The 14,475-nt window shown below is 41.0% G+C and overlaps 1 protein-coding gene across 2 annotated transcripts; it reads right to left on the bottom strand.

Annotated features, from left to right (window-relative positions):
* Window positions 1–1,510: 1,510 nt before the first annotated feature.
* LOC120315689 (acyl-coenzyme A synthetase ACSM4, mitochondrial-like) lies at window positions 1,511–14,429 on the bottom strand. 2 transcript variants are annotated; one of them, XM_039360456.1, is made up of 14 exons: window positions 14,267–14,429; window positions 13,043–13,230; window positions 11,667–11,877; window positions 10,298–10,508; window positions 9,129–9,272; window positions 8,221–8,377; window positions 7,468–7,547; window positions 6,343–6,466; window positions 5,853–5,933; window positions 5,462–5,563; window positions 4,527–4,654; window positions 3,474–3,573; window positions 2,667–2,786; window positions 1,511–1,751 (listed from the first exon to the last, which is right to left on the bottom strand). In XM_039360456.1, exons 2-14 carry the CDS (start codon window positions 13,226–13,228, stop codon window positions 1,665–1,667), a joined length of 1,731 nt encoding a protein of 576 aa, XP_039216390.1. In that variant the 5' UTR covers window positions 13,229–13,230; window positions 14,267–14,429; the 3' UTR covers window positions 1,511–1,664. The 2 variants fall into 2 exon arrangements, with proteins under 2 accessions (XP_039216390.1, XP_039216391.1); XM_039360457.1 differs by lacking the exon at window positions 9,129–9,272.
* Between the last annotated feature and the right edge of the window lie 46 nt (window positions 14,430–14,475).

Genomic DNA, 14,475 nt, shown 5'->3' with positions numbered 1-14,475 from the left:
GCATCGAACCATTCATTCCGTTGTACAAACCGTATTGGTTAAAGAATACCTCCTAAACTTCAATTAATTTAGGACCAAGATAGGATGGGCACTTTCTTTGGAAAGCTGGAATGGGGCCAGAAAAAAATGTGGAGGAGCCAAAAAGAAAAAGTAGGCAGAGTCTGATTGTAGGAATGCAGTGAATGCTTTAAATCGGGGTGGACAATCTTGGTTTTCTCCTCTCTATGGTTGAATGCCTTTTATGACTTGTGGACTTCAACCCCCAGAATTCCTGAGTCAGCCATGCTGAGGGGAAAGAGAGAGGTTTCCAAGCTGAGCCATGCTGGCTCAGGAATTCTGGGAGTTGAAGTCCACGAGTCATAAAAGAGCCAAGGTTGCCTACCCCTGGCCTATACGAATGCGGCTGTTCTCTTTAGTGACCATGATACAACTTGTATTGTTGTACTGTATTCATTTAGTCCTCCCAAACTCCATGAAAAAATTATAATTACAGGAGGTCCTCAACTTACAACATTCCGCTTAGCGACTCTTCAAAGTTACAACAGCACTGAATTTTTTCCCCACACTTATAACCGTTGTAGCATCCCCAGGGTCATGTGATCAAAATTCAGATGCTTCGCAACCAACTCATACTTATGACGGCTGCAGTGTCCCAGAGTGAGGTGATCAACTTTTGCAAACTTCTGGCAAGTCAAGTCAAGTCAATGGGGAAGCCAGATTCACTTAACATCTGCGACAAGAAAGGTTGTTGAATGAATGAACCGTTAACAACGGTTTCGCTTAGCTACAGAAATGTGGGGCGCCATTGTCGTTAGTCAAGAACTACCGGTAGTGGCAAACTTTGGAAACATCCTCAAGAGAGATTTAGCTAGAAAGGCATGCAATTACCTATCGCTGCTAGACTGGAATGCAGTATTAGATAGCAACTGTTTTGGATGCAAATTAATCTCTAGACTTGCTTGGAGAGTTAATCACTTTGTCAGACTGTGAACTGTCTGGAAAGGGGTTTTAAGGAGCACCGCTGATGGCACTGAATTTTATTTTATTTTATTCTATTTTTCTCTCAGCTGTGGCAGACACTCAGCTGTCCAGCATAACCCAGGGCTGAACATGGTTAGCAGATCTAGCATAGGGAGGGTTGATTTTGCGGAGTTCACCTTTTTCAATCCTTCGCATTATAACCTTTGTTAATACTTAAACACGTGAGTCAGCATTTCATTTGAACCCATCTTCTCCATCTATGAACCCGTCTGTAGCATGATTATTAAGCCTGTCTTGTCCACGTGTGGGGCAGGTGCTGTCCAACCATCAGCCCCAATGGTTTAATCATTTGTGATTCAAGTATTAATGTGTAGATCTAGTATGACTCCCAATCAGTTGACCTCTTTTGTAAAAAGGCAGAACGGTTAGCCACAGAATAGAAAGTCCAGGATCTTAACCATCCCACCTCATTCCACTTGTCCTCTAGATTTCTCTTTCATTTTGACATCAACATCGTCTTACTACATGGTTTTGAGGAAGATCGCTTTTAATGTATGGCATCTATAGGTTTCAGTGGGAACACTCAACACTGAGCCAAAAAAACAGGTCATTTCAACAGTAGCAAGGTTTTGGATCACATCTGTGCCAGAAAACTGTGGAGATAAAGCAAGCTTTCTATAGATTTAAACTCGGCCCCATTCTTGGTCTCTTAATTCATTCCGTTGGATCTTCCCTGTTGCGGATTTTGGTAGCTGCTGGACAAATTCCACCTATTAAAGACAGAAAAGTGCAAAATAAGGGCCATGTAGGTCTTGATGAGATTGTCTTTGCAATCTTGATTACTCATCAATAATGAATACTCTGGAATCCATTTTTTAATTTCAGTGCCTCTCTTAAATCAGCTGGAACATCAACGCTGAAATTTCGATTGCTAAAAGAAGAGGATCCTAGTGTTCCAGTAGAGAACGCAATGGCTAACATTTCCTATTGTGAAGACCTGGACAGCCTCATTTCTTTTTGGAAGCAGCCATCAAACCAGGAAAGATATCAGGTGACTAGGTTTTCCAAGAAGGGACACCATTTTTGTCATTGGAGTTCAAAAAGATCACTAGTAGAGAATTGCTTAAGGAGAGAAAACTCTTGACCTTTTATTCATGGTCATTCATAATGTCAATTATAAATGAATGGACATTTATAATGTCAATATGTATTGACATCATGATTGAACTACGGTTGTCTTGTCCAACAAAGAAAAGGAACAGGGGGGTGATAGGATACCAGTTTCCAGTATTTGAGGGGATTGATTTATTTTCCAAAGTGCTAAAGATCAGGACAAGAAGTCATGGAGAGAAGATCATTAAAGAGAGATTCAGTCTAGAACTAAGGAGAACATTCCTGCAAGTGAGAACAATTAATCAGTGGAATAACTTACCTTCGGAAGTTATGACTGCTCCATCACTGGAGCTTTTCAAGAAGAGATTGGACAATCATTTGTCTGGAATTTTACAGGGTCTCCTGTTCAAGCAGGAGATTGGACAAGAAGACCTCCAGTTTCCTTTCTAACCCTATTTTTCTACTCTTCTATTTTCAATTCTGTGTCATTGGGAGCTACAAGGATTCTCAGATTCATATTCATATCTTCAGGTGTCTTTCAACACATTTCCAATATAGGAATAAATATTTACCTTTCTTGGGTATTTGTATGGAGCAGTCATTTTTTTGACATGTTCCTGAAGTTCCATGGTTAATTTCTCCTTGCTGTGTGTTGAGTAGCCCGTAGACAACACCACAAACGCCTTTACCACCTAAAAAGCAGAGGTGGAAAATGCCCAAGTACCTCAAAACAAGAACTTACTGTTTTGAATGTTTCCTGTCTCTCCTGAAACTTTCTCAAATTCTCAGAAACTAAATTCCAGCGTGCACTTTATAGAAGAATATAACAGAATAACAGATATAAGGAATCATAACATAACATAACATAACATAACATAACATAACATAACATAACATAACATAACATAACATAACATAACATAACATAACATATGAAGACAAGATCATTGTAGGCTTTGACTTCTATTTAGGCCATCTTTCTTCCCAAGGTGAAAGGTTTTTATTTCAGAGCAATCTTACACAGTGGTGGGATTCAAATATGTGAACAACCGGTTCTCTGTGTGGATGCCACTTCTGGAAGTCCATTCTGGGCCTGGGCAACAAAAAATTAACTACTGGTTCTGCCGAACTGGGGCGAACTGGCTGAATCCCACCACTGTATCTATCTGTCTGTCTGTCTGTCTATCTATCTATCTATCTATCTATCTATCTATCTATCCAGTGGTGGGATTCAAATATGTGAACAACCGGTTCTCTGCGTGGATGCCACTTCCGGAAGTCCATTCTGGACCTGGGCAACCCAAAATTAGCTACCGGTTCTCCCAAACTGGTGCAAAATGGCTGGTATAGAGATTATTGCTGGAGTGGGGTCTTCTTACCTCTCCTCTGACTGGATCTGGACTATTGACCACTGCAACTTCTGCTACTGCTGGGTGTTTCAAGAGCACACTTTCTACTTCAAATGGTCCGATACGATACCTAGGAAAAAGGGATCCGAATCAATCAATACTGGGGAAATTTATACATTTATAAACCAGAAGACAAATGGTTCTGACATCTACTGTGGATGGGCCATTTGGGGGAACATAATGCACGTAGTGGCTCTTCCATCCGTACACAATTCTGCCTTATAGATCAACCCAGTACAATTACAAGCCTGTAGAATTACAGGTAATTGTCGACTTACAGTCAGAACTGGGCCCAAAATTTCCATTGCTAAGTGAGGCAAGTGAGTTTTGCCCCGTTTTACTATCAGTTGCTAAGTGAATTACTGGATTTGCTCACTGCATCAGGCTTCCCCCCGCCTTGATTTTGCCTGTCAAAAGCCAGATGGAAAGGTTACAAATAGGGGTCACATGACTTGAGGACACTGCAACCATCATACATATATGCTAGTTGCCCATTGCCCAAATTTTTTATCACGTGAACATGGAGATATTGCATTGGTCGTAAGTGTGAAAAATGGCCATAAGTTGCTTTTTCAGTGCCATTGTAAATTTGAGTGGTAACTAAGCAAATGGTTGTAAGTCCAAGGACTATCCCTATTTTCTATCCTGCTGAGAAAATTGTTGCGCTTTCTTCTCACGAGCTCAGATTATTGGGGCAGAAGACCAGAGGTGTGGGCTAATGAGCTACAAGTTTATCTCAACTTTTCATCTCAATTCAGATCGCCCGTTCAAGTTCTAACCCAGGGTCTGATCTCAGTGGAAATCCCAAAGGAAAGTACAGATGGAAGGAAAATAGGGGTAGACCTGACCGGTTGACCTTGGCATCAAAGGGGACCCAGGTTCAGCTCTCTCTTTTTTTAAAAAAAAGAGAGTTTTGATTTGTAAGTGACCTTTTGATGTTCGCCTTAGTGCTCAGTGTTTGCCAAATTGGAAAGTTCTCTCAACTCTGGAGGGCTATAAACAACCCACAGGAAGGCAACTGACCCAGATGATTTGATGATATCGTCAGCTCGTCCTATAAACCTAAAGTAGCCATCTTCACCCATCACTCCTCTGTCTCCAGTGCAGAAAAAATCCCCACGTTCTGTGGCGGCTGTTTTTTGTGGCGCATCCTGATGAGAACATTTCAGAAGGACACAATCAGCCATATAACTACCGTTTCAATGGAAGTCTGTAGGGAGAGTTTCATTGGCCACTGTGATGGGTCCGTGAAGATGTATTCTCCCATATAAAGAAAAGGACACAATCTAATTTACTCTCTGGACCAGTGGTTCTCAACCTTTTTAATGCCACGACCCCCAATCGGTTGTAAGTCGAGGACTACTCAACTGGTGCAGCACCGTTTGCAGAATGGGACTTTTGGCGGGCTCAGCAGGGCAGACACAGCCTGGACAATTCCTATTGGCTTTTGAAAGCCAATAGAATTAGACTCTATTCAAAAGCCAATAGAATAAAAGGGAGTAGCACAGCTAAGGAAAAGGGGGAAAAAAATGGTGGACTGCGTTGTTTGGCGACCCCTGTGAAATGGTCGTTCGACCCCAAATGGGGTCCCAACCCACAGGTTGAGAACCACTGCTCTAGACCAAGGGCGTCCAACTTTGGCAACTTTAAGACGTGTGGACTGCAACTCCCAGAATTCCTCAGTCAGCTCTTGTAGACCAGGGGTATCCACCCTTGGCAACTTTAAGACCTGTTGACTTCAACTCCCAGAATTCCCCAGCCAGTCCACAGGTGCCAAGATTGGACACCCAGTTTTTAGACATATTTGGGTTTTTTCCCCACAGGAACAGATTAAGAACTCTAAAAACTCTGAGTAAAATTAAGGAAGATTGTGACACATTTTCCTATTAAATAAAACAGTTTCCCGAGCGTTAGAGAATTACTGGGATTTTTCCAAGGCTACAAGAGAGTTTACTTACAATGTACTGAGTGAACAAACCAAGGGGTCGTTCGGGTTTTATTCTGATCCCTATTTCACCTTCTTTTCCAGGAGGTAAAATATTTGCTTCTTGGTCTACAATCTAGAAAAGAAATAAACGACTCAACCACTGGCCTTTATCTGGATAGACAAGTAGTCCCTGAGTTACAACCACTAATTTAGCGACGGTTTGAAATTACGACAGCACTGAAAAAAAAAGTAATTTATGGCTGCTGCATGTGATCAACATTTGGATGCCTGGAAACTGGCATGTATTTGCCAGTTTGGGCTCGATCGTGATCATAAGTCAAGGATTCCCTGTAATCTGTTTTGATAACTTGAATGCATTTAATTTGAAAATTAATACGAAGGAGAAGATTGAAAATACCAACCTGGACATCGTAAGGAGAAAGGGCTTTTCCAATGGTGCCAGGCTTAATTTTCATTCCTTCGGGCACTGAACAAATTGATCCCTATAAGAAAGAAAATTACTTTATTCAGAAATAAACGCACATACACGTACTCCCAAACACACACACAGCCTTCTCATTTTTTCCCTGGCTTTAGAAACACATACAATTTGGCCCACCCATATTCACATCTACCAAACTATGTCAATTATAATTTTTTTTCTTTACTCTTCTTCTAAAGGTAAAACAATATTCCATCCTCTGGAGCAGTATTTCTCAAACTCAGCAATGTTAAAATCGATGGATTTCAATTCCCAGAATTCCCCAGCCATCCGTGGGGAATTCTGGGAATTGAAGTCCGCACACCTTAAAAGTTGTTGAGGTTGAAGAACACTGCTCTAGACGTATCTGGGAGTCTTGCAACGTTTTAAAATAATTGTGGGAAAGTCACTATGAATTAAATAGAACTTACGGCTTCTGTCTGTCCATATAATTCATAGATGTCCAGTCCTGTCTTTTTCTTCCATTGTTCCATCACTTCAAGGCTTATTGGTTCTCCTCCACTTATACAGTATTGGAGGCTCTTGAACTTGTAACTTAATGAGAGTGTACATAAGATTTTTAAGATATTAATATCCCGGGGCAGTTTATATACAAAGCATCAAGAGAATTCTGCTACAAGTATTATTGAGAGTGAGGTTCATTTTAGGAACTGTTAACTGTAGAAGAGTAAGCAGAAGAAGGGGGTGGAGTTATGTGTGTTATCAGCTTAGAATCATTGCATTCTCACAAATGATCCAAGGTTAACTTCTGAATTCCATTGATCTTTATCTGGCACCAATTTAGTGTTGAACTTTAGTTGACTTGATTCTTAAATATAAGCCTTGAACAAATCTTTCATGGTGCAACTAACGGATGGCCCTGATTCTTGGTCACTGAGATTAACAAGGTTAAGGAGGAGACTTCTGTATCAATGGGAGCTTCACTATAGAACCTTCACATCTCCTTATTGGGCTTCTCTTGAGTTCACTTTGGACGTTAAACCAAACTCGGTTAGTGTTAAATCATTAAACCAGGGATAGTCAACCTTGGCTCTTTTATGACTCGTGGACTTCAACTCCCAGAATTCCTGAGCCAGCTAAGCTGGCTTAGGAATTCTGGGAATTGAAGTCCACGAGTCATAAAAGAGCCAAGGTTGACTATCCCTGCATTAAACCATTACTGTTTATTACATAAATCACAATTGAGTTCCCACCTCATGCTCTACTAGAAGACATGGTTTATAAGCAATTACAGCTGAGTTTGTAAAACACACTGAGCCAAAACCAAGAAAACCAACCTGCAGCTGAACACAAAGTATAACCTAGATCAAGAGTGTCCAACCTTGGCAACTTTAAGTCTTGTGGACTTCAGCTCCCAGAATTCCCCTGGTTGGTTGTGGAATTCTGGGAGTTGAAGTCCACAGGTCTGAAAGTTACCAAAGTTGGACACCCCTGACCTAGGTTTTACCTTTCTGAGACCCTGAAGAGCAGGCTAGAATGATAAACTTCAAAATGGGCTCTGAAAGGAGACACGTCCTTAACAAAAAAACACATACCTGGTGAAATCATCCCCCAAGAACATGCGAAAGAAGGTAGGAGGACTCACGAAAGTGGTGATTGGAAATTGGGAGAAAGTCTAAAAAGAACACACATGTATAATAAGAAGCCAAGCAAAGGCTGTGCACGAATTACACACTGAACTAATCCAAGGGTTGATAAATTCAGTGTTAGGCTAATTGTGTTGCGTTCCAACACAAATGAGCTGATACAGACAAATAATAAGACACAAAGGTGAGGTTCAAGATACTTCACCTACTCATACTGGAAGTCTGCACACCTTCTAGGCTGGAGAATAATACTTGTGAGGGTAGCTTGTCTCCTGGGACAAGCATGTTTCGTGGGTTGCTATTATTTAACAATATAAAATGTTGTGATTTTATAAATGTGATAACTGTATACTTTTATAAATGTTGCACATTTGCAATTTTATAATCTTCTAAAATTTTAATTTTGAATTTCGACTCTAATAGTTTCACGCTACTGTTTTATATTTTGATACTGTACTGTGCATCACCCAGAGTCCCTCTTTGAAGGAGATGGATGGTCCAGAAATGCAAAATGTAAACAAATAAATTTATCGCTAGGTATACGGTATCAAGCAACTCATCAAGAATTGAGCTAGGTTAGATCTTGATAAACAGTCTTCAAATCTTGGTTGTGAGACATTTAGGATTGTTAAGTGAAGTAGGTGGCCATATAGGTTCTGTCAATGAATAAAGAAGCATGAGCGTCAAGAAATGCCAACTTACCTTTAGGATGGTCGTTTTCTCTAACATTGGTAGGTTATGGATGAAGACACAGGATCCCAAAACCCATGGATCAAAAAATGCACCCAGGGCAGCCACCACCCAGCTTGTATCTGCTGTGCCCCATACAATGTCTGAAGGAGTTGTATACAACCAGGATCTGGTAAAACAAAGAAAACCATCTTGGGAGGAGCAATTTGATGGGCCCACAAAGCCAGCCACTGAATGGAAGTTGATGGAATGGAAGCGACTGATGAAATTGATGGGACGGAATTGACCTCTTATCGTTTGGCATTAAAGGCAACTAAATAGTTGACAGACATTCAATGCGATGAGTTTAACTCAATGATGGACAAGTCGTATTCAAGGATATGGCTGATTGGCATCTTAGTTACTTGAATGTTGGGGGTTTTTTTCATGCGTTACACTTTTCTCCAGAAGGACTTTTGAAGAACTCAATGTTAGCTTCCTCATCTTAATCATCACAATAACCATGCATGCTAGCTTAGGCTGAAGATTAGTGAGCAGCCCATGTTTGCTCATTAGATTTCATTCCTCTTGGGCTTGTGGGTGCTCCATCACAGGAGGTTTTCAAACATAGACTGCTCAACCATTTGACTGGATGGCATAGGTCTCCTGGTTGAGCAGGGGTTGGACCAGAGGACTTCCAAAAACCCCTTCCAGCCCACGATTCTATGATATTCTTATATCTAAAATTGTTGCCCTTGTTTCTTAAGCAGCCATGTTTAAAATCTGTTAACACACAGCCTCTGAACATAACAGTACTACTTAATTATAAAGAAGAGTACACTGATCATATATTTGTCTATTAAAATTAATATGCAATATATCTAACAATGAATTCACTCTTATGAATTTTCACTGAGATTTTGAGGGAGTTTCTTTCAGACCTTTGACTAATGATGGGTCTGAACCCCAGACTTCCTTGCGTGTGTTCAACCATCTTGGGAGCCCCTGTGGTTCCACTGGTGAAATAAACCAACATAGGATCATTCATCCTGGTTTTCGCACAAGTGTGGCTGGCAGATGCCTCTCTGTATAATAAAGAACATCCCAGCAATTGAAAATGTTAGAAACACAGGCTATTGAAGCAGTCACAATCAACCCCTGTATGATATTATTATTGCTGATTAGCAGATCACAATATTTATTCCTCTATCCTTCTGTTTATATTCTGGCTTGAAGAAACTCTTTGTTTTTAAACACATTCACACTTTTAATGAGGTTTTACTGATCCTTATTTAGAATTGCCATGGAACGAATTTTGAACTATCTTCAGGGAAAATGGGGTTCCAGTTTTGGATTCTTCCTCCCATTTTCAGTATATTTCTTGTTTGAGAATATTGCTCTTGATACACAACCTTGACTTACCACCATTTGTTCAGCCATGAGTTTGGACACTTGGCAACTGACTTGTATTTATGACTGTTGAGATGTCCCAGGGTCACATGATCACCTTTTGCAACTTTCCGACAAGCAGAATCAAAGGGGGAAACCAGATCTGCTTTATGACCTCTCTGTCCACTTGGTCTTAATTCAAGGACTGTCTGCCCTCCAGTGTAAATCTAGACCGGGGTAGGCAACCTTTGCTCTTTTATGACTCGTGGACTTCAACTCCCAGAATTCCTGAGCTAGCATGGCTCAGCTTGGAAACCTCTCCCTTTCCCCTCAGCATGGCTGGCTCAGGAATTCTGGAAGTTGAAGTCCAGTCAGTCAACCTTGGCTCTTTCATGACTCATGGACTTCAACTTCCAGAATTCCTGAGCCAGCCATGTTGAGGGGAAAGGGAGAGGTTTCCAAGCTGAGCCATGCTAGCTCAGGAATTCTGGGAGTTGAAGTCCACGAGTCATAAAAGAGCAAAGGTTGCCTACCCCTGGTCTAGACTGACCTCAAAATCAGCATGTTGAATCAAACTTGTGGGGGGGAATAATTTAGACAGTCAGGCTAAAACCAAACTGTTTCTTTCATCCACCAAGGCAAGATCACCCCGGGAGGAATGATTATAGCTCATAAATTCACAATGGTGCATCCTGAGAAGTAAACTATCCGAGAAGCTCACCTGAGCAGTTCATCGAAGTTCAGCCAACCTTCTCGCTTCCCTTCAGAAGACACCAGTAGCTTGGTTTTCATGGAGGGGCACTGTGGGGCAATGGAATCCACTACAGATCCTAAGGCCTCCGTAGTGATGAGGCATTTGGCTCCCGAAGTTTGGAGTCGGTACTCGATGTCCTTAGCAGTTAGCTGCGATGTTGCGGGGATGGCCACAATTCCTGCAAAGTTGATAATAGGTCAGTAATAGTCCTTGATTGACAATCACAATCCAGGCCCAAAACTTCTGTTGGTAAGCAAGGCAGTTGTTGAATGAGTTGCGCCCTGTTTTATGACATTTTTCCCCAGGGTGATTGAGTGAATCATGCGGGCATTAAGCGAATCCCCTGTTGACTTTGCTGGTCAGAAGACAGCTTGGGAAGGTTACAAATGGTGATCCAAGGTCCTTGGGACACCGCAGCTGTCACAAACACATGGTGGTTGCTAAGACCCTGAGTTTTGATATAGTCCTAAGTGTCCTAAGTTATTATTTTCAGGGGGGTTGTAACTCTGAACAGTCCCTAAACAGATGTAAGTCGAGGACTGCACTTATTGTTTGGTTCTCTTTTCCTAGTCAGAAAAGTGCCTCTGCTTGTTTTAGAAGTTCTACGTTTTTTGTTTGGTAAGTTCTCTTGAAGGGAAGAAACCTGGTCAGATCAAGATCTGATCAAGATCTGAAAGCTGCTTTCAAGAGTTGGCTTGGTCACAGTTCTCTACTTTTTCTATCCTAGTCTGTTGATTGTAATGGATTGGATTGTGACAGATGGATAGCAGACTCCACCTTCCCCCTTCCTCTCTGCTCTCTACCATCTATCTTTTTTATTATATTGATATATGCTCTCTCCTTCCTTCCTTCCTTCCTTCCTTCCTTCCTTCCTTCCTTCCTTCCTTCCTTCCTTCCTTCCTTCCCTATCTCCTCTCTCCCTCTCTCTTTTCCTTCCTTCCTTCCTTCCTTCCTTCCTTCCTTCCTTCCTTCCTTCCTTCCCTATCTCCTCTCTCCCTCTCTCCCTTCCTTCCTTCCTTCCTTCCTTCCTTCCTTCCTTCCCTATCTCCTCTCTCCCTCTCTCCTTTCCTTCCTTCCTTCCTTCCTTCCTCCCTCCCTCCCTCCCTCCCTCTTTGAATTAGTTTATCAATTTTTACACTTTCTCTAAAACCTATCCTTTTTCATTGTTTATTTTATTCTTCTGTTATATTACTTCTGTTACATTATATTTTTACATTCTTCTCATTTTTTTCCTTCTTACTGTGGCAAGCCACCTAGGACAGCTCCATGGCAAGACAGGCGGAAAAGAAAAGAAACAAATAAAATAAAAAATAATGTCATTTTTTAAAAAATTGACCTGTTCTGATGCAAGCGATGGTCACCAGCCACCATTCCGGAATCCGGGAGAGAATGAGGAGGATTTTGTCGCCTTGGCGTAGTCCACATTGGTCAGTGAGGATATTGGCCACTTTCCTGGAGTACAGCCCCAGTTCTTCAAAGCTCCACCTGACCTCACCTCCTTTTCCATCGATCCACCACAGGGCTGGGTTGGAAGACCTTTTTCCAGCCTACAAAATGAATCCCCGCAAAGGAAGAGGAGGTCAACTTATTCTTCCAAAGTCCCAGAAGGCGAGACAAGAAGCAACGGATGGGAAGTAATCAAAGAAAGAAATAGGGAGAAATTTCCTGACAGTGAGAATAATCAACCAGTGGAACGACCTGCCTTCAGAAGTTGTGGATGCTCCAATACTGGAGATTTTTTAAGAAGAGATGGGACAGCCATTTGTGTGAAATGGTGTAGGGTCTCCTGCTTGAGCAGGGGGTTGGACTACAAGACCTCCAAGGTCCCTTCCCACTCTGTTCATGTTTTATTCTTAAAACAGAGAGAGAAATAGTTCTTGTCTTAAAACTTCATTAAATTAAATGTTTCTCTGTGAGCACAGCTTGATGGACAAAAACTTGTTTTGCAGCTGACTTTGATCTGCTACTTTGGTTCATTCAATGTCCCCTATCCCTTTTCTGAATGGGAACGTGATTCCTGGGGTCTGCTACAGGCAGTCCTTGACTTACGATCACAAATGGGAGCAAAGTTTCCATTGTTAAGCAAAGCGGTTGTTAAGTAAGTCATGCCCAATTTTTATGACCATTATGACCTATGATTGATAAGCAAATCAGGCAGTTAAGTGAATCATGTGGTCATTAAAACAAATCCAGCTTCCCTCATTGTCAGAAGCCAACTGGGAAGATCATAAATAGTGATCCCATCGATTGATTGATTGATTGACTTGCCGCCCATCTTGTATCCAATTATTCTGAATCACATGAACAAGAGGCTGCAATTATAGTAAAATATATTTAAAACAAATTAACAGTCCTCACATTTAATGAGGATCACAGTATCCCCATGTTCCTGGGATCAAAGTTCCAGTTCTTGGTTGCCAAGCGCCCAAATTTTGACCACATGAACATGGGGATGCTGTGATGGTCGCTATTGTGAGGACCGCTTGCAAGTCATTTTATTCAGTGCTGTGGTAACTTCAAACAGTCGCCAAATGAAAGTTGAGGACCACTTGTAGTTGATCTCAGCTAATTGGAAAAATCACACAGGTAGGGTAGCAAGGTCATCCTAGATTAATAGGATAGAGTGACGTGTCTGTGTCAAAAAGTCCATTCTGAGCGATGGCAATACTTTAGAATTGAAGAAAGACCTTACACAAATAGAAAAACATCTACCTTTTCTACTTGTGTCCATTTATCCAGCACATCGCTTGCAAAGTTGAAATACTCTGGTAATTGGTCCTGTCCCTGGCTTACAGCTTCGTACTGTGCAGATATAGGATTGGTGATGTATCTGGAATATCTTGGAAATAATCTAGGGATCTTTTTCCATATCGCATAGAAAGAAAGTGAAGTCTTCATGGCTGGGGAAAAAAATTCAAGTGGTGTTAGCAAATATTAGCCCCTGCAGACTGTTAACTTACAAGATGAGAGAGATTAAAAAGGACAAAAAAAAGAAAGAAAGAAAGAAAGAAAGAAAGAAAGAAAGAAAGAAAGAAAGAAAGAAAGAAGGAAAGAAAGAAAGAGAATAAATCAGCAGGGAAGCTCTTTCCAAGTATTTCTTGTTGCAGTTTTTTTATAACCACCCTTTCAGCTAAATGTGTGCACCATTGTAAGAGTTGAAGGAACCACAGCATGAAGGGATGTGTCTGGTAGACATGTAAAAGAGCCATAAATAAAATCAGACATAAATACATATGTTCATTCAGAAAATTTGGGAGATTTAAAGTACAACTGAATCCAGAATCTGGTCTTTGGGGACAAACAGGCAGGCAATTAGGAAAAGTTATGGAACTTTGTTTTTGTAGGTGACAACTGCAAGCAAGATTATTTTAGGCTAAAAAATGGGAAGAGTCGAGCTATCCACAATGGAAGAATGGTTGGTGAAGACGATGGAACTTGCAAGGGATGACTAAATGAATAGCATCTACTTTTATGGCTGGCTAGAAACCTCTTATAGACTTTGGCTTGAAATAGGAAAAAAATGCACCTATGACTTGTGGTTTTGATGATTAGGAAAAATAATGATAATAAAGAAAGTGACCTCGTTGAGTAAAAGATAATTTTGCAACCGTATTATATTTGCTGCAAAGAAAATTGGAATTTTCCTTCCTTTCTTCTCTCATCCATTTATTTCTCTCTGTCCTTTTCTTCCTTGCTTCCTTCTTTCCTTATTCTCCCTCCCTCTTTGAGTTAATTTATTACTTTTTATTGTTTTCTGTACAATCTTTAATAAGATCTATATAAAAAAGGGAAGAGCTGAAGGATCAACTTTCTCCTTCCTGGAGAAAGTCTATCTGTGTGGTCTCTTAAGAGTCAACAGAAATTGGATAACACAATTTCAACTAACGTTGTCAATGCCCTCTTGAAGATTTGGGAGCAGTTTTGGAAAAGACTGACCTGCAAGTTGTGCTAGAGGAGAAACTGGTTGGAGAACCCAAAACTTGTGAAAGAAGAATTTCTTTGTAACGTCGGCTGTCTTTCCAAGTTCTCTGATGGTTTACAAATGGAACTCAGCTTTCCTTGGAGAAACTGGACAAGGTACCCCTTAAATACAATTCCATTGTTGCGGAACACGGTGCAATTCAAAACAGCTCACTGCGCCTCTC

The sequence above is a fragment of the Crotalus tigris genome, unplaced genomic scaffold, assembly GCF_016545835.1.
Source record: "Crotalus tigris isolate CLP2741 ecotype Arizona unplaced genomic scaffold, ASM1654583v1 scf7180000019173.45859301935:6455823, whole genome shotgun sequence".
Lineage (NCBI taxonomy): Eukaryota > Metazoa > Chordata > Lepidosauria > Squamata > Viperidae > Crotalus > Crotalus tigris.
Note: the sequence above shows the minus strand (reverse complement) of the source record. Positions and strands in the feature narration are given on the sequence as shown.